The following is a 19527-nucleotide window of genomic DNA, read 5'->3' on the forward strand; positions in this document are numbered from 1 at the left end:
CTGACCCCAGATAAGTTTATTAGGGTGCACAATATATTTGGGGACACAATATCACCACAGACCCCAGTGAATGGAGTTAAGGTAGGAGGAGGAGCTTCACCAAGCAGGCCGCTACAGGACTGAGAGACTGGAGAGATCATAACAGAGGACAGGAAGGATAGTGAACATCGCCTGAGTACCAGCCCAGTGTGCCACTGGGAGTCCCTGGTGAAAGTGTTTCTGTGAATCCATGGCTGACAAGGAATGGAGACAGGCTAGAAAGGAAGAGTGCTTGGTGTGATTTATAACCATAGCTCTGCTGTTTTATGTTAATGAAAGTAAAGAACTGTCTTTTAATTATGACATGGGCATTTCTCTAAGGCCTTTATCCTAGCAACAGTTCTTTGTTGGCGTAAGTCATATAAAGTAACTTAAAGAACATATAAAAACAACAGAAACCACTCCTGTGGGCTATGCATCCTGTCATCTGTCCCTGAGCAGTTAATACTTGGTATAGTTTCTCAAGGTGAACCATGAGGCACAAAGCATGCCTGGCAAGATATGGGTGATATTTAAACCCAAGCCTATCCCTGGTCCGAACTCATGCTCCTGAATCTTCCATGCACCTATAGACCTCTGGGTCCGAGTACACCTCAACCTCAAGGCCTTTTTCTTTAAATTGGATTTTTTTTAAATTTTAAAGGAACTGCTCTTCTAATTGTGTGTTTATATGCAAGCACACACACACACACACACACACACACACACACATGCACGCACATATGGTGTATGTACATGTGTGTGCAGGGTTGAGACTGCTCCTGTCCAAAATCTTCCTCTGTTTAAACCTGAAGTTCATGCTAGTACCCCAAAGACTGGATGGGATGCTTGAATTCCCCTTACCTTCTAATACCACTATATTTCTTAAATTCCTTTGCTGCCATTCGCCATTACTTCTTTCATTCGATGTCTGAGGCAAGGGGCTGATCTAATTTGTTGAGAACCCCTGAAGTCATGCCATCAGGGGCTAAGGATGCAAGGAACAACAGCTGCTTTTAGTCCTTGTCTGTTGATTTAACATATGGGGACATGTTGGAATCCCATTTGTACTAACTGCTTTTTCTCTTGACTATGGACCACTTTCCTCTTGACTATGGGTCTCAGGTCCTTCCTGTTCTTCCCATTCTTGCCTCTGGTTTTATACTGGACATGAAGAACAATGTGGTGCAGGGTCCCTTGGCTCTGTTCACTTCTGCTGAAGTACTGATTTGTGTTCGATCAGGCGATCCACTGGCAGGAATCAAACTGGAATGTTTGTGGTGGGACCCAGCTGAAGGCTGCTCAGATCTTTCTTGTCTTTTCGCGGTCTGCTCTCTTCCAGGCTTCAGGTAGTCTGCCCCATAGACTCCTGGTTCAGGGATCATCCACTAACTCAGTAACTAAAGCAGACTGCGGCATGTCTCCTGTGTGGTTCATTTCCTACTGTGCTATATCCCCCTGTTCTGATTTCTCCAGAGGCCCTTGCACTCATCAAGGCAGCAGGCCTGTAGCTTTTGGTTTGGGGTCTGTCTTGCTTCTACCCTTAGCTCCAAGCAGCTTTTACATGAACAAACATGAAAAGTTAGACTAAAAAAACCCATCCCATTGTATATAACAGAACGAGTCAAGACAGCTGCGTGTTCAACCAAGCTTTATAAATCAGAAGACACCAGACAGTAACTTTCAACAGTGACAGAGAAACATGGGGAAGTTAAGTACCAACAGCCAGACAGAGATGGCTCTTTGTCTAACGGGCTCAAGGTCTCAAAGATGTCTCTTTGTCTAACAGGCTCAAGGCTTATGGCCTCAAGGAGCCCTATGGAGGCAAGGAAAATATGGGATCAGGAACAAAATAACAAGTGTGGGGAATACCATCAAAGGGAGGCAATCCAGTTACAGAGAGCATCCACAACCAGCAGATGGGACATGCTTCATGATGGAGAAGCCACTACAAGTTCAGTGGTGTGTCATACAAGTCGTGAAGCAAAGATCCCTGACTCAGAGTCAGTAACCATAGCGAGAGCAACATAAATCAGTCTGTTACTGTTGTTAAACTCATCATCACAGGCCACAACCTAAGCGCAAACCACCTCAAGAGCGAGAATTTCATGTTTCAACTCTGTAAAAATATTCTAATCAAAGTGACAATAACTCCAGGGTTCTTGTTTCCGAAGACACGTTTGTTTTCTGCTGTGTCCTGAAGACACCAAACATCCTCAAAAGGGAAAGCCCTCATCTCTAGTCACAAGGCATCTTCCTTCTAAATGTTTCTGTGCTTATGAAGCAAGTCCTAGAAGCAACAAGAGAAAGCTGAGGCGGGGGTGGGGTGGGGTGGGGTGGGGCAGCGGGATGACTTTATCTGCCAGGGTCTCTGAATGCCGGTCCTGATTGAGGAGAGGGGAGCAGGAACGTGTTGCCACACTGCTTCACCGTCACTTCCGTTCCTCAGTCTGAAGTTTCATTCCAACGAGAGCTGTACACTGTCAGCTTGGCTTTGAGGCTGTTGATACTCATACTTTCTTGCTATGAAAAAACAATGACAAGAAAGATAAAGCATAAAATTACTACTAGATAATATTAAATCATGATGCTTGGTAAGAAATTAGTTTAGAATTAAACAACTGTTTTTCTTCTAGAGGAAGTTAATTATATTCTAAGATCTTCTAATTTAGACACTTTATATATACCTTGTATTTACAATTATTTAAGTATCAGGATCCTTCTGAACTTTAAAATACAGGGGAAAACTGAGTAAGCTATTAAATTTTTAAGTTTCCTCCTTTCTTACCCTACATTGCTACTTTTAAAAAAATAGATTTTTATTTATATTTTGAGAATTCCATACACACATACACATGTATACCATGGATTTTGTTCATAACTTTGCTCCTCCACTCCAACTTCTCTCAGACTCTCTCAACAGTGTACATTTCTCTTCCAACTTCATGTCCTCGCTTTTGTTTTTTGTTTTTTTTTTTTAACCCACAAAGTCCAGTGGTTTCAGTATGTGCATGGTAGTGGGGCCACCCACGGAACCATGGCAACCTACCAGGGGCCATTTCCCTGAAAGAAACTGACTCTACCTCAGCAACCAGGAACTGTTCACGTCTTCTCTGCCACGAGTGGCGTTTCATGCACCCTTCACCCACCCGTCCTGGAATCTTGACTGGTTTGATCTTGTGCAGGCCACCAGCCACTGTGAGTTCGTGTGTGCGACAGGTCACATGTGGGAAACACTATTTTTGCAGTTCTTCCTTGACCTCTGGCTCTTACCATCTTTCCACCCTCTTCCTTCCTTGACAGTCGCTGAGCCTTGTGGGAGGGGGTTGATAAAGACAACCCACTTAGGGCTGAGTACTCAATAACAACTTATTTTCAGCGCTGTGATATTACCGCCTTTTTGTTTTTACTATATTTAACTTAAAAGCCCACAGAAGAAGCTAGAAATAGAATTTTCATATGACCTAGCTCTAGCACTCCTGGGCATGAACCCAAAGGAATTTGTAACCTACTACAGACACATTTGCCCATCCAAGTTCACTGCCACTCTATTCACAATAGCTATGAGACAAAAATCAACCTACATGTCCATCAACAGATTGTGAAAATGTGGTACATTTACACAATGGAATGCTGCTCAATTGTAAAGAAAAATAAAATCATGAAACCTTCAGGAATATGGATGGGACTAGAAAAAAAAATGACATTAAATGAGGTAAGTCAGGCCCAGTAAGACAAATGCCGCAGGTTCTCTCATGTGTGTACCTAATTTCCAATATTCTGTTTTGTGTGTTTAGCTTGGAGCACACGTAAATGTCAATGAACCAGGAGTGGGAATAAATTCTAGGGAAATCCAAAGGAGAGCGATGGGATATGGGGGGTGGGGCAGAAAGGCTTCTGCAAGGAGGGGAAAACAGGGTGGGAGAGTGGTTAACATAAAGGAACAGACTATGAAAAAGCTACATGGACACCTAGCATCTCACAATCCAATTAAAACTATGATGGGAAGGAATGTAGAACACACGTGAAAGAAGGCAGGGGTAGTAGGAAGCAGAGCAATGGAGGAGAGAAGGGGCGGGTTGACCAAACTAAGGCTCTATGAAATGGTCTTATAAAAGCCCACTAGTTAGTAAGATCATTTCAGAATACCATTGTAAAAAGGAAAAGTCTGACTGGAGGTGCCTGCGTGGGTGGGCAATGCTGCTCCCAGAAGCCATGGGTTATTGAACAAAAAGGGCAGTGCAGGGCACGGGATACCTCCCTAAGAGTCACTGGCCCCAGAGGCCTCCCAACAACCCAGGCTGGTGGTGGTGCCCTTGGTTACTCAATGTAATGCACAATAAGACCCTACTGCTAAACCACCACACTCAAGCTGCAGGACACAGAGAAAGAAATCTCAGACTGGAAAACTTCCTCCCTACCAGCTAGCTTTCATAGTGCTTGAAGATACCATGCCTGTTGCTGGGGGAGAAAAGACACGAATGGTCTTACCCCACGCTGGATCCTATGCGCTACGATACTGAACTGCCAGACAGGCTGTATCCATTGGTTCGATAGTGGCATGACTGTTATGCAGTAACCAACCACTTTCTGGTTGGATGGGAGGTCTGCTCCACAGCTGGATATTTCACAGCTGGATATTTCATGCCTGGTACTGTAAACCTGGACAAAAGCCCATGGCAAGGAGATCGTAATTCCTAAGAGGGAACCTGAAACTGTTTTTGCTAAATGGTCAGGTTGTCATATTGCCTTCTAACAATTTCTTGTATAAAATTAGAGGGATCAGCCTTAATATTATACATCCCAGGGGCTCAGGAGAGAGAACTACGAACAGCAAGGACTATTTTTGGGAAATAGAATCTCAGCACACCGAGCTCTATAGTCCACTTGCTTTAATTCCTCTGGCATAACATCCTTTATACACAGCTTCAGTTCTGTTCTCATGTCTAGCTCCTTTTTTGCCTGATTTCTCTGTTTATCTACTGCTCCCTCTAAGTTCTATCTTAATTTTCTCATCTTAATTCTGCCTCATCTAGGTCCTTTTCACCTTGTTCTTACCAAGCCAGTACTTCCCCATCTGACTCTTCCTCATCTTCCATCTCATTCCTCTAGTCCTCTCTTCTAGCCCTTCAATCTAGTTCTTCCCCATCTCAGTTTGTTCCTCTCAAGTTCTTACCCATCTAGTTCTTCCATTCTCTTTTCTCTTCTCTGTCCTCTGTTCTCCACATTCTACCTAAGTCTCCCCGGAATCCAGTTATATCAAGCCCCTGGTCAAGCAAGGTCACTAGGCTTGAATTCTATGGGGGTCATAAAGGCAGGTAAGAATTTTACCTCCAGCAGTGACCACTAGACTTTCTTTAACAATCCAAAATGGGAGTGGTAAAAGAGAAGGTCAACCGAGTGCTAATGACCGGTTAGCATATCACTGCTAGTCCTTGAAAGTGGCTAAGGGAGATATCTGATTCCAGAGAAAGCCTTTCCTGAGGCTGTTCTCCAAATACCTGGAATGTGTATGTACACAGAGTGATCAGTCCACACTGTTAGCCCTTCTTAAGGAAAAGTCAATTGGGAAAACTATGAAGGCACACATGATTTTCATAACAGAATACAGCTGATATATAACAAGCCAAGTAACACCAAAAACTCCTTGGAATTTGGCTTCCTCTGGAGGAATTCCCTGATCCCTCCAAGTAGTGACTTTGCCATAACCAGCTGAGTTCTTAAGATATATTCCTGTGGCCTGCAGCAACAATTTATATTTATACTCATAGAACGGGGTTGCTCTCAACCTTGCTTATAGACTATATTTGGCAGTTGGCAGCAGTCAATGAAGAAACTCATAACTGCTCAAAGCACTAAGAGTACGTACTTAGTGCTTAAACAGGACATCTTTAAATGTCCTTTATTTGTTTAATATGTATGGGTATTCCATCTGCATGTATATGTGTGAACTATGTGTGTGTGTGGTGCCTGAGAAGGCAAAAAACAGAAAAAAGGGAAATGGATCCCCTGAAACTGGAGTTAAAGATGGTTGTGAACCACATCATGGGTACTGGGAATCAAACCTGCATCTTCTGGAAAGAGCAGCCAGTGCTTGTAACCACTGAGTCGTCTCTTTGGTCCCTAAATGGGACATCTTTATTGAATAGCATACCTCCCATTGTGAGACCAAAATGAGCCATCTTAGAAATAAGACCAAAATGCTTTCACCCTAAAATTAAGGCCTAAGATTTCTCCTTCTAGGAATAGGCCATTAGTTACTGAAACCAGTCAGTTCAGATTCCAGAAAACAGGAAGTGTAAAAGTACAGAGTCACAAGGTAGTCACGAGGTAATGCCTGCCAGACTATGGAATGTCCTCTCCCTGGTTTCCAGGGTAACTGACCATAAAAATGCCCCCACCTGAGGGCAGCCAATGAGAAATGGTGGCAGGCAACCACTCCCTTAGAAGTAAGATTAAGCCATGATTTCTAGAAAGCCCCTAGAAGCAAGCCAATCAGAATTGTACCCGTACTAGCACCCCTAAATGATGTAACCTTGTGACTTTTCCCTTTAAAAGCTGAGCTTGCAGATAAGTGGGCACTTCCTCCAGCCTCCTCTGCGTTGGATGTATTGGACGAAGTCCCTGCCTAGGCTTGTATTGCTTTTGGATATCCAGAATTAAACCATGCTTTTGCATTCCGGCTTGCTCGTCTTTGGTGGTCTCTCTGGGGGTCACGATCTGGGCACAACACCATCACTGCCAAGGCTCAGAGAACATTGCAGGAGAGAAGACAGAAAGACCATAAGAGACAGAGGGTGGGGAGAAGTACTATGTTTTCCGGAAATAACATGACTCTGGTACCCAAGAGCTCACAGTAGCAGTGATGTAGAGGTGCACAAGACCAAGCCAACTAAAATTTGAGCATACATGGGGGAGGAGCTCTCAAGGCCCTAGGCTTCACTGAAGAGCAATTGGCAGTTAACAGCTGCTGGAGGAAGGGAGAATCATTCTTGGAGGGGACGGTCACTGTAGGGTTACCTAAGCTCTAGGGGATAGCCCTCCACCCATGCACATACTACCAGACGTATGGGTTTGGTTTTGTGTTTTAGAACAACTTGAGGTTGTAGGAGCTCTATGGGAGCTGGAGAGGAATGGGAGGAACATGTTGTAAGAAATTTTGTTATGGTCCACTTTCAGAGTGCGGTGTGTTCAGATCTCACCAGAAAACCCAGATAAGCAGGAGGCACTGGCATCTACCTTCCCTCGCTGGCACCTGCGTGTCCGGGGTGAAAAACTACAGGCAGTCTGCTATTTGAGCCCATCTACAGAGGGAGGAGGGGATGAAAAATGCCCCCAGATGCTCACTAGATACAGCCGGCTCTGGAGCCAGCAGGATGGGGAATTGGGGTAGGGAGCAAAGCTGAGGCACTGGGAAGATTGCATCTCTCTAAAGAACTCAACCGGGGAGAATTAAAAGGGCAAAGAACTGCAACTTGGGATATAAAAGCCACTGTTCTGTGCCAAACAGGAGCAACAGCCATTTTTCCCCTTCTGTATAGGCTGACTTCAGTCAGCTGAAAATAGATCTGTCTTGCTTTTGCTACTCTGAGACTCCACTGTTCTTATTCTGAAGTGAGGGTAATTGTTTCTCACAATCTGGGAGATGGACGTCTTCCAGGACTGCCATATTTGGAGAGAAACCCTTGGTCTCTATGTGTAGGAGATGCATCCCATCCCACCTTCGGGTGTCCTGCTCTGCCAGACCTTGGTCTCTCCTCAACACTTCAAATAAGACCTAGGGGACTTTTACGAGAAGTGAGGCTGAGAGTTAACGCCTATGTTCCCCTCAAAAAGAAACAGGGATGATCCAGGTTAAAAGTCCAGGATTGCCTGTCTTGCTTACAACCTCCTCATGTTCTACAAAACGAAGACCTGGGGGAGGCAGCAGGCAGTAGGGGTGTGTGTCTGGGTGTGCTTTTCTGCTGGTGTGATGGACACCATGACCAAAAGCAACTCTGGAAGGAAAGGGTGCATTTCCGCTTACACTTTATAGTCTGTCATAGAAGAAAGTCAAGCAGGAACCTAGAGGCAGCAACTGAGGCAGAGACCCTTGCCGATGAATTAACAAAAAGCTCAGAAAGGGATGATCCCTTGACAGAGTGGCAAAAGGATTTAAAAAAGAGAAAAGGGTTCGTGGCTTCATTCCCAACTTCCTTTGTAATTCTAGCAGAAGTATTAACTACAGTAGAGTGATACATTCTTCCCTATAAAGTTTTAACAAAAACCCATTAAAACAAAATTAACAAATGCCCAAAACATACCCACATAATCTAATGCTTTTAGATAGTAGACCAGACCATTAGCCCTGTGATAGAGTAAAAAATGTTAAATCAATTTAAAAAGTTAAAGTAAATCTAAAAACAAGACCAATAAGCTTTGGATAAAAGGAAGAGTAGAATTTAGAGACTAGGAAATAAATAATTATGGTCCATTTTCAGCATGAGGTGCATTTAGAACTCATCAGGGAACAACAGATAAGCAGAGACACAGGCCCATTTTCCCCATCCAGCAGCTGGTGCCTGCTTGTCTAGGAGCTCTAGGCTCATACAAGAGCTGAAACATCCGGCAGCCTGGTACATAACTCAGCCCATGTATCAAAAGAGGGGGAACCCTGAGCCCCAATATTGAGTAATGTAGCATGAATCTTAAAAGGACTTATTAATAAAACAAACTTGGGGCCAGGTATTGGGGTGAAGGCTGGAAGATCAGAGAAGCAGAACAACCCACAGCTAACCTCACCTTGCCAGTTCCTCAGCTGATCCTATTTCCTCAGACTAGAAGCCTCTGTGTCCTCATCCAGAATGAATCTCAGCTGAACTGTTTGTTGCTCAAAAGCCTAAAAGCTTAACCAGCTCTAGTTCCTCGTCCTCATGACTTAAATACCTTTCTGCTCCTGCCATCACTTCCTGGGATTAAAGGTATGTGTCACCATGCCTGGCTGTTTCCAATGTGGCTTTGAACTCACAGAGATCCAGCCGGATCTCTGCTTCTGGAATGCTAGGATTAAAAGCATGTGCTACCACTGCCTAACCTCTATGTTTAATATTGTGGCTGTTTGGTCTCTGACCCCAGATAAGTTTATTAGAGTGCACAATATTTTGGGGAACACAATACCACCACAGAGTAGATAGCATTCTATGTCCTGAACAGGATGGAGAATTTGGTGGAGGGGAAAATACTAGACACTAGGAAGATTGTACCTCCCTAAAGAATTCACCCAATGAAGACTAAAGGGGACAGAAAAATACAATTGGAGACATTGGGTCTGTGCAGTATTCCTGCACTCAACTCCAAACAGCACTTAATACGCATGTGAGCTCAATAAGCTGGTCCCATCTCTGTGCTGCCTCACCACATGGGGCACTCATATTATACACATATGTATATACTTACTTTATAGAAAGATAACAAAAGGAGCGCTTTGTTTGCTTGATTTTACAACAATGTATTACTTCCTTGATGCTATGGCAAGTACCTAACACAAGCGACTTAAGAAAAGCAGGATTTGTTTTAGGACACAGTCCATCCTAGTAGGGTAGATGTGGTAGGAAGACCGGCAAGCGGCTGGGCACACTGCATCCTCAGTCTGAAACAGAGGGACGGATGCTCCTACCCAGCCAGCTTTCTCCTTTTTGACTCTGTCCTTGACTTCAGCCTGTGCTCTGAGCCATGCTACATTTAGAGTAAATCTTCCCCCTCAATGAACCTACTCTAGACCCACTCAGAGCTCTGTTTCCTTTGTGATTCTAGATCCCAGCAAGTTGACAGTTGAGAAGAACCTGGCATTCTAATACAAGTACCACCTTGCTTCTCCTACCTAATGCATCATGGAAGCCACACCTTCTTATTTTAAGTAATGCACAAAGGGCTTCAATGTATAGTTGATTCTGGACCTATACATTTTAAAACTTGTTTCTTCTTTCCTGTGTACATGCTTGCAGTGGCCAGTACCATAGGATGTATTAACATTGTTCAAACAGAACTTCTGGCCTTGTTCCTGGATTCTGCAAGTCCTGAAAGTCACTCTTACACTGCTTGGGTGTTCTGTTGTTTGACCATTTCAGTCTCATCCCAAAGGAGAAGTACAAAGGAGAAGAAATCAGAAGAGGAAGAAATAGGGGTGTCAACTGATGATGACAATCTCAGTTTCTGCAGAGCTGAATAGAAGGCCTCAAGCAACAGAAAAGCCGAAGATTTATTTAACAGCAGTAACTTTGGGATAAATCTGCCTAGCTGTGTCTGAAAAGGCTTAAGTTTTTATAAGCAACCATGTTTTATAACCTTTTGTTAACTGAGCGCAATAGAAGATCTATTTTAAGCATGGCATGCATATAGCTCGGCAAAGAACATACTTACAAACAGAATGCATTTCCACTTGTTGTCTTAAGCGAATTTTGCTCATTGTGTCATAAAAATTGGGTTCTGACAAGGTTTCTTCTGAAGGTGGCACACTAAATATTCTCATAATTTTCCTTTTATTCCTAGAACACAAAACCAATGCAGATTTGTTTCAATACTTATGTCTCATGATCTATTAAAAGTATGAAACAAATTCTTTCTGTGAAGTACTCTATTTTCTGCTAACATATAAGCTCTCTATGTAGAGCTATGGCATCACAACGAAAAAAGATGCTTAATGCATTATAACACACATGATACTATATTGCTAAATAAGATACCAAATGAGGCCCTTTTGTTGCCATTCCCCTTAACTCCTAGGGAAAATGGCATATTAAAAACAGCAGTATACAAACAAGAAAGCATTCATTTTTCCTCCCTTTCACAACATCCAGCTAAAGAGAAATCACTGGAGTGGGGAGTATGCCGGATGTGAACAGACCTTAGTTTGGGAAATTCATGAGTAAAAATGTTCTTTAATGACACAGTTTCAGTGGGAGATACCTTTTTAGAAACAAGAGCAGTGCATCTCTGCTTTTAAAAGAAAAGCAGGAAGGAGGTGGTAGCTCTTTTGAGAGAGAAGTTGTCACAGGGATCTGTGATGACATGTGGCACCTTCTTACACCCATACCAGCAGTCCAGCCACTGAGAGGGAGCTACATGGCAATGTGAGGGTAAGTAAAAACAAATGAGGTATATCCAAGTCCAAACAGACATTATTTCTGGACTATTAATAAACTACTTAAGGACTTTTTAAAACCTCAGTAGAGAATGTCCTGAAGTATATACCTACAAGCAGAATACTGCTTTTCTGCTTTAGTATATACCCTAGTCATCATCACCATCATCACCACCACTGCAATCATCATCACTACTACAATCATCATCACCACCACCACCACCACCACCACCACCACCACCACCACCACCACCATCAATTCTATTACTGTTTTGCTGGATTGGGGGGAAAGAAACCAGGAGGTGTTGAAAAGGGCACTTAAGTGAAGCTACCCTAGAAATGAAGGCAGAAAAGTGTCTATTAAGAATTTGGACCATGGGGTATATCACTGACACAAAGATAAAAGACAAGTTTCTTGTTATTGAGGAACCGACATTTTTTATAAAGAACAGAGATGTAGTGTGCTAGTTTCTTGTCAACTTGATATAGCTGGAGTTACCTGGGAAGACAGAACCTTGGTTGTGGAATTGCCTCTATCAGACTGTCCCGTAGGTAAGTTTATAAGGCATTTTCTCGATTTATGACTCTTGTGGCAGGGCCCAGTTCACTGAGGGTGGGTGGTCTCAGGTCATATAAGCAAACAAACAGAGCAAAGCATGGAGAACAAGCCATAAGCAATGTTCCTCCATGGTCTCTGCTTCAGTTTCTGCCTCTAGGCTCCTCTCTTGAGCTCCTGTACTGACTTCTCTCAAGGACTATGTATAGCCTGTAAGCTGAAACAGACGCTTTCCTCTGCAAGCCACTCTTGGTCATGGTCTTTATTATAGCAGTAGGAAACAAACTGATACAGTGCCATGCATAAGAATCAAGGAGAAGGTCCAAGGGATGGACAGAGGTTTGCTGACTACATAGGCATTAAGTGTTTTTGCATTTCAGACACTTGGACCAAAAATACTTTACAGTGTGCTCATTGCAAGGGGACAATGTACCAAAGCTGGTGACAAAGTCGGGCTACTTTAGAAGTGACAGCAACCAAACTCTAGAGCAGCAGGTCCTGTTACCCTGACAAATATGGGATTTCCAGATCAAACCTCAGTCGCCAACACCTTCCAGTCCAGGAACACACTTTCTGAAGAAATATATTGATGCATTTAATCCAACTAAAACAAAACAACAACAACCCACATCCTAACCCTTTAAAACTCCAAGTGCTCAGTGTCTTCTCTGCCCTTACTTACCTCTTGGCATACATGAAGAGGCCAAAGCTAACAAGGATCACTATCAAGTACACATTGGTGGCTTCGTTCCAGGCTTCGTGGACGGTGTAATCAATAGACCCGTCATCACCCATCATGCCGTAACTTCCAGCCATGGGATCTGTAAGAAAGAACAAAAGGTGCCGTGGCTGAGACATGGCCACTGACTGTTGGTGTATGGTCCACATCTAAGAATGACTTTACACTGTGAAATAGGTACATGGCACTCATTCTTTGCATTTGTTTTGAGGTGTTGGGGATCAAACCCAGGTCACATATATACTAAGCATGTTCTCTACCCTGAGCTACCCTGCAGTCCCTAAGTAGGTACATTATGATCCTAAATGCCTACGTGCCTCCATTTTCCTCAGTATTTATGGAGTCTAAAAAATATTTTCAGTTTGGCTCTTTTAGGAAAAGGGATACTGACCCCAGATACAGGTCATAAAGGTATAAAACACATATTTTCCCCATTTTAAATTTTGAAATAGTACAACTCTTACTTACATAAACGTTAAAATGTAGGGTAAAAAATAATATTGCTAACAGTTGACTGTGAAATGCTACTGCAGTCTCCAAACTGTAGCTGTCACTCAGAGGGCAACAAGGGAACCCTTCAGAACACAGACCCAGACAGTAGGTAGGAGTCAGAGAAGGCCAGCCTCTCCCACAACAGCAACCCAGAAAACACATGGCCACACTAACTGCTCTTCAGGTGCCTCCCAATACGCCTGCACATTTGGAGCTAGACCAAACTTGGCCTGTTTGCCAAATTTGGCTAAAAGAAACTATGAGATAAGAAGTTACATGGCTACTTATTCATAATCATGCATTCTCTGGACATTCCCACAGAAAGTTGGACTGATAATCACAAGTGTATCAAACAGCAAGTAAAAGAATAAAGGGTTTTTTTTTTTAATTTTTTTAAATTTATGTTTGAGAACTGAATTTTTCCTTAAGGACAAAGTTCCTCCCTTGTATTGAACATACAAGGAAAGTCTCAGTTAAATGACGTAAACCAGGAAAGCAGTTCAGAAGTGTTTTAGACATTCTATAAAAAGGAGAATGAACAAATGGCAGGTAAAGAGTACTGTAGTATTTAACAACAAGGCACGGTTTAACACCAAGAAAAGCAATGCCTGAAATGACCTAGAAATTATTTACAAAGCTTTCGTGGTTTTTGTTTCTGCCTTCAACAATGAAGGTGATGCAGAAATTCTTCTAGAAAAATACCTTGCAGTCTATTTGGTAGAGCTATGCAAATACTATCAATGTCATTTCCCTTGGCCAGTTAATTAGCATATGTTTTCTTCCTTCTCACTTGTTTGTATAAAATACAGAATGAAATTCCAGGAAAGGGTTGCTCTAACCCGGGGGCATGCTTTCTCACATCTGGAGTCTTCGCCAGATGTTTGGAGACCTACTGCGCTCATTTAGAGTAGCGTGGACAACAGGAACAGACCTTTAGTCTGAACTCCTGAGACTGAAGACAAGAGCAACTTCACGTATTGCTGTCTGATGGACACAAACCCCTGTCTTGTAAAAAATATTTTGGTCAAGGAACAATAAGCAGAACTTCACTATAAAAGACTTAAAATGTTAAGATCTAAACGTGACGGCAGACCTAACTCCTAAATATTAACGACTAGAGGGATGGGCTTTTGGTTGAGTGGAAGGGGCAGGAGTAGGAGACAGTGACGTGCTCGATTCTTATTTATTTTAAAATTTAATTCCAGGGGCTCTCTGATTTTTTTTTATTTATAGTAAATAACCAGTCTATTTTAGATGCAGAGACTTCTGAAAGACTAAACACAACAATTGCCTTTAATTTGTGGTATTTTGACCATCGTAAATGCCAAGGTGCTAAAATGGCAATAACCACGATTGTGTTTGGGAAAAGCTAAGTTTTAAGTGCCTGACTGTGTGCTGCAGAGAGCATGGCCAATAAGGAAGCAACAGGAGCAGTACTCAGAACTGGGAGTTCATAAATCAGGGAAAAACAAGAGAATAAGGCAACCGCCACCAGGACATGGAGTGAGTGCCGTCTATTTACCTGACAAATTAACAAAGTGTTTCCTAATGCCCAAGTGGATCTGAACCAGATTAATTTCTCACTACAACTTTTGACAAAATTTTGTCCGTGTGCCGCTGAGTGAATGATGTACCCCTATCCAGAGCATGATTTCTTCCTAGGACGCCACTCTATCGTTGTATTTAGAAAAAAGGTTTTCTGATTACTTCTGGTCCAGAGTGGCAAAATGTTAACCTGAGATTATACGTCACATAACACAAAACATCAGTAGTATGCAATAACACTGCCACTCCACGGGTCCTGGGATGTATGAGTTATCCTAGACCCGCAGTAGTGAAGGATTGGCGCTGAAGCTTGGCCTCTCCTGCTAGTCCTGACACAACCAAGAGCATGCTTTGTAAGACAACCAGGAATGGAGAGAGAGCTCAGAGTCACAGAGCAGACGGGGTACTTTGTACCAGCCCTCCCGCACACTTGGTGTAGACTAACCAAGGGTGTGCATATACATGCACCCTCCATCTTTGGGCTAAAGTAAAATGTCCAGGGGTTCCTTTCTGTCAAGTTAATAGTCTGGTAAAATATATGCTGGGGGTGACATTCAGGGCTCTCTTGGGAAAACAGATTCCTCCCCTCAGCTGTCCTGAGATGTAATGCTTGAACTATCACTGAAGTAGGAAGATGAATGAGAGAATGAAAGCCCAAGTCAACATGAGCATTCAGAGCTAATGCTGTCAAAAATGCATCCCTTAGGATTTAGTTCAAGGCTGACCTACTTCTAGGTGAAGCATCCTTTTCTGGATAATCATGGGACACTACCTTAAGTTTTTAAATTTGTCTACACCGTCCTACAAGTGAGCATCACTGGCTATCATGCCCTAGAATGTTATTCTGGTCTCTCATCTGGAACTTGGTTATTTCCTCACAGGAATGCAGTTTAAACACCATTTCTAGCAACAAAATCCAGGCACTGTGAGGGGAAGAGTCTCCTGATTCTCTGAAGCCCTAAGAGGTTTGAGGTCCTAAAGCAGAAGGGAACACGCTCACAGGCCTTCACCCTTTCCCAGAGGAAGGAGGACATCTGGGACCTGTGGACTGGGCAGTCCACATTCGAATTTTTTTTTCTTTTTCTTTCTTTTTTTCCTTTTCTTTCTTTCTTTCTTTCTTTCTTTCTTTCTTTCTTTCTTTCTTTCTTTCTTTCTTTTCTTTTCTTTTTCTTTTCTTTCTTTCTTTTTTGCAACCATCCTGCTTTGAGTCACTGCAACTCTGTAACAGGTGACAGTGGTGGTTCTGTAATCCCAAGGCCACACGGGCCCCCGGGAACGGAGGGGCAGAAGGCGGGTACACAGATCCGACGCCCAAACCTGGCCTCCTCCAGCCGCGTCCCCGAGCCTGTGCAATCTGCTCCCGGTGGCACACAGGACAAGATCCTCTCCCGACAGGCCGTCCGCGTTGCCGCCTCGGTCGGCCGGCGACTTTGCGGGCAGCGGGACCGTCAGCCCGCCGCAGCCGTCCCGTCGAGCCGTCCGACCGCCGAGCCCCAAGCCCGGGTCTGCCCGGCAGACCGCGGCCGGGGCGGGGCGGGGCCGGCCGGGGCGGGGCGGTGACGCGGCCGCGCGCGCGGGCGAGCGGGCGAGCGCTCAGCGGCTCCGGAGGTGCGGAGGCCGCCGTGCCGCGCTCCGCTCCGCTCCGCTCCGCTCCGCTCCGGCTGTTCCGGGAGTCGGGCGGGCAGCGCGGGCCGAGACCCGGCGGACCGGACGACCTCTCCTTCGTCACTTCCTGCCGGCCCGCGGTTTCCGGAGGGAACGAGAAGCCAGGTTTTGTTATTGGTTTTTCTTCCTTCCCTCTCTCGGAATGGGAGCCCGACGCGGCGGCGGCGCTGGCGCCGGCGGCGGCGGCGGCGGTCCGGGTGCCGCCTCTGGCGAGAGCGGAGAGCGGTGCCGTGCCGCGGGCCGGGTCGGCGCGGGCGGGAAGCGGCGGCGGGCACAGGCCCGAGGGCGTCCAGGCTCCTCCGCGGTGGGGCGGTCTCGGGGTGTCTGCGCGTGCTCCGCAGAAGAAGCTGGCTGGCTGGGTTCTCGGTCCCCTCATCGTCCCCGCTGCGAGGCCAAGGCGATCCAGGGGGTTTTTAAAACTGGACGTGGCCCGGGTGCTCTCTCATTCTCTGCTTGAATGGCTAGGGTGTTTTTTTCCAAAGGGAGGGGAGGGGAAAAAGAAAAATAAAAAGAACTCTGCGTAGCGCCCCGAAGTCTGCGTTTTCCAGCGTGAGGCAGGTGATGAGTGTATGTGGGATGATGGCAGCTTCGCCATTAAACCGATCAGTCCCCAGGTCCGTCCTGGCCATGCCCATGCAAATAAAGCGGCCCATTGTCCACGTGCTTAAGGGCTTAACTATTCCAGCGGGGCAAGTTCTCCAGGACTGACTTGTAGTTACAGTTCGTGCTCGTACTGTAGCGGTTCTGTTGAATTGGTATGCAGAGAAAGAGTAAATAATTAATGCTGTAACTTTCAGCAAGTTGTCTTGCCTGTTTCAAACTCACCTTCCTCTAGATACAGTAACATACCAGCGTTTTTTTCTTTTCTTTTTTTTTTTTGTAGTATCAGTACATGTGCATTTACATACATTATACAATCATGTATATAATTTTTAGCCATTTAGTTTGAGATTAAAGTTAGAAAATTAGAAACAGTGGTAACCGTGCTCTTTGCTGCGTGTTAGCCAGGACAGTGCCAGATGTTGATAGATGTTTTATGTCAGTTCGTTTTCATGGGTGGCTTTTTGCAACACATGAGTTTGATTTGAATGCATCACTATATAGAATGTCTACATTAAATAATTGTTTCTTTTGTTAAAATAAGGGTGTTGATCACATTTAAAAAAACAACAACTTAACGAGTTAGTGTGGCTTTAAAAGTTCATAGAATTGCAGTTAATCCCGTTGGGTATTAAATAGTTTACAAAGCCTTGTAGTTCTTACTTATCCAAGTGCCTATTACATAATATGGCCAAAAATTGAACAAGCTAAGGTGCGCATCAGGCAAAGGTACTGAGAGCCATGGCGACCCTTACTACAGGGTCCTTCTTTGTATGTCTTAGTACAGTTCCTAAGGGCAACTGTGTGACATGATCTTTTTTCAACACCAAACTAAGAAAACAAACGAACAAATCAACAGCGAGCAGGCTGTTAGATTTTGCTGGAGTGTCTCTGTCTCTTTTTGTTTTTAGACCGGGAGGCGGGGTGGGGAGGTGGTATCCCTGGCTCCAGTGGATCTATGTAGACCAGGATAGCCCTGAACTCAAGAGACCTACTAGCCTCTGCCTCTCTCCTTTGTTCTGGGATCAGAAATGTGCACTGCTACACTCAGCTAGGAATGTCAGGGTTTCACTGAGCATTTGAATATTAAGAGTGTTAGATTTTCTGTATTGTAGGTAGTTGTAAAAGTTTTATGTGCCTCGCTGGGTGGTGGTGGTACACACCTTTAATACCAGCACTGGGAAAGCAGAGGCAGGCAGATCTCTGAGTTCCAGGCCAGCCTGCTCTACAGAGTGAGTTCCAGGACAAAAAGTTGTATATGCCTAACTTTTTAATTTGGGTTTAAGTACCTTAAAACACATATTCAGTATTGTGTCCACTATAAGATTAGAATTTTATTATAAAGATACAATTAATGATTTATGTAGCCAGAACAGTTCTAAAATTGGTTTGTGAGGTTAATGGTAGAGTCTTGGATCATGAGAGTAGAACTGACTGGGAAGATTAGACAGACTGCGGGAAGTGGTTGGAAGCTCGTGCTTGTGGGTCACTTAGCATATTGGAACTATCAGAAAATGTCGGGGAGCTTTTTGTTGGTTGGTATTTACAAAAGGGTTTCTCTCTTTCCTTGAGGACGTTGTCTCTGGGGGAGGGAGTAAGTAGAAAAGAGAAGGATACAAGTTGTCTTTGGAGTGAATACTTCACTGTGTGAATAGTTCTTGCTGCCACATAGGTGCCTCTTCAAGCACTTTGCAAGCTTTGAGATTTGGGACCCAGTCATTGGTAGATGACAGAAAAAGGGGAGAGAGAGAGTCAAGATAAGGAATCCCCAAAACAGACAGCTATACAGGCAAGGCCTTATTAGGCTTTCCTTTGGGCAACTATGAACAAAATCTATCCTAGTAATAGTGACAATGAATTTGTAAATCTCTCATGTCATTTGTGTCAAAAAATATGGAGACTGTTCCCTTAATATCTATACACAATTGAATAGATACATAATGCAATACATGAAACATTACTAAATTATTCACGTCAGCCATTTCTATACATTTGTCACAGTGACTGTAGCAGTCTCAGTTCCTGCCACTAAGTCACCCGAGACATGACAGGAAGTCAGGCCTGTCTCATTCTTCACTTCAAAACTTGGCTCATAGGCTGGGGATGCAGCTCAGTGTGACAATCTGCCTAGAATGCTTGGAGCGCTGGGTCCTATCCCAGACATTGCCAAGACTCAATGGAAAACTTGCCTCTGGTAGGGGAGCCCTTTAGCCCACAGACAGCAAGCCAGTTTCTGTTGAGTTAGTTGTTGCTTATCCCCAGGGCCCAGAACATTGCACCAAATGCATCGATTTCCATTTGTTTAGGTCCTTCCTGCCCTTGTGTGTAGGGCTACTCCAGCCTCACCTCTGTAATTGAATCCCACAACTACTCTTTGTGTGTCAAGTGTTTACAAGGTACCCTTTGGTGTTTAATCTTAATGGCCTTATGCTGCTACATTAATGTTTCATTAGCTTGTTTCCTCACTTCAAGTTCAATGTTCTTGAAGGCTGTAACCTATTAATACATCACTTTTTTAAGAATTGCCTTAGCATCTGGTATGTCAATACAGAGTTGGCTTGTATGTACCTATTGAGTAAATACTAGTTATCATGGGAAAACACCGACTATATCCTGAACCATAGGTAATGTATTAATTGGGCAAACTTTGTATACACTTAGGAAACAATGTAAAAACTTAGTTCCAAAAAATAATAGTAATATTCGTGCAGTGCTTAAAGTGTGCCAGCCACTGTCCCTGTCCCCTGTACATGTTCATTTATATTTGTGTCTCAGTCTTTTGCTGAAGGTAGT

The 19527-nt window shown here is 44.0% G+C and overlaps 2 protein-coding genes across 2 annotated transcripts in view; one reads left to right on the forward strand and one right to left on the reverse strand.

Annotated features, from left to right (window-relative positions):
- Positions 1-1652: 1652 nt before the first annotated feature.
- Positions 1653-16022, reverse strand: Smim19 (small integral membrane protein 19). The gene is made up of 4 exons (XM_059244940.1): positions 15787-16022; positions 12376-12514; positions 10417-10541; positions 1653-2541 (listed from the first exon to the last, which is right to left on the reverse strand). Exons 2-4 carry the CDS (start codon positions 12507-12509, stop codon positions 2477-2479), a joined length of 324 nt encoding a protein of 107 aa, XP_059100923.1. The 5' UTR covers positions 12510-12514; positions 15787-16022; the 3' UTR covers positions 1653-2476.
- An 85-nt stretch (positions 16023-16107) lies between these two features.
- Slc20a2 (solute carrier family 20 member 2) overlaps positions 16108-19527 on the forward strand; it is a 103208-nt gene continuing 99788 nt past the window's right edge. Inside the window, exon 1 of the mRNA XM_059244938.1 lies at positions 16108-16239. The gene's annotated coding sequence lies outside the window, so the exon portion shown is untranslated. The remainder of the gene's footprint in view (positions 16240-19527) is intronic.

Source organism: Peromyscus eremicus, chromosome 17 (assembly GCF_949786415.1).
Source record: "Peromyscus eremicus chromosome 17, PerEre_H2_v1, whole genome shotgun sequence".
Lineage (NCBI taxonomy): Eukaryota > Metazoa > Chordata > Mammalia > Rodentia > Cricetidae > Peromyscus > Peromyscus eremicus.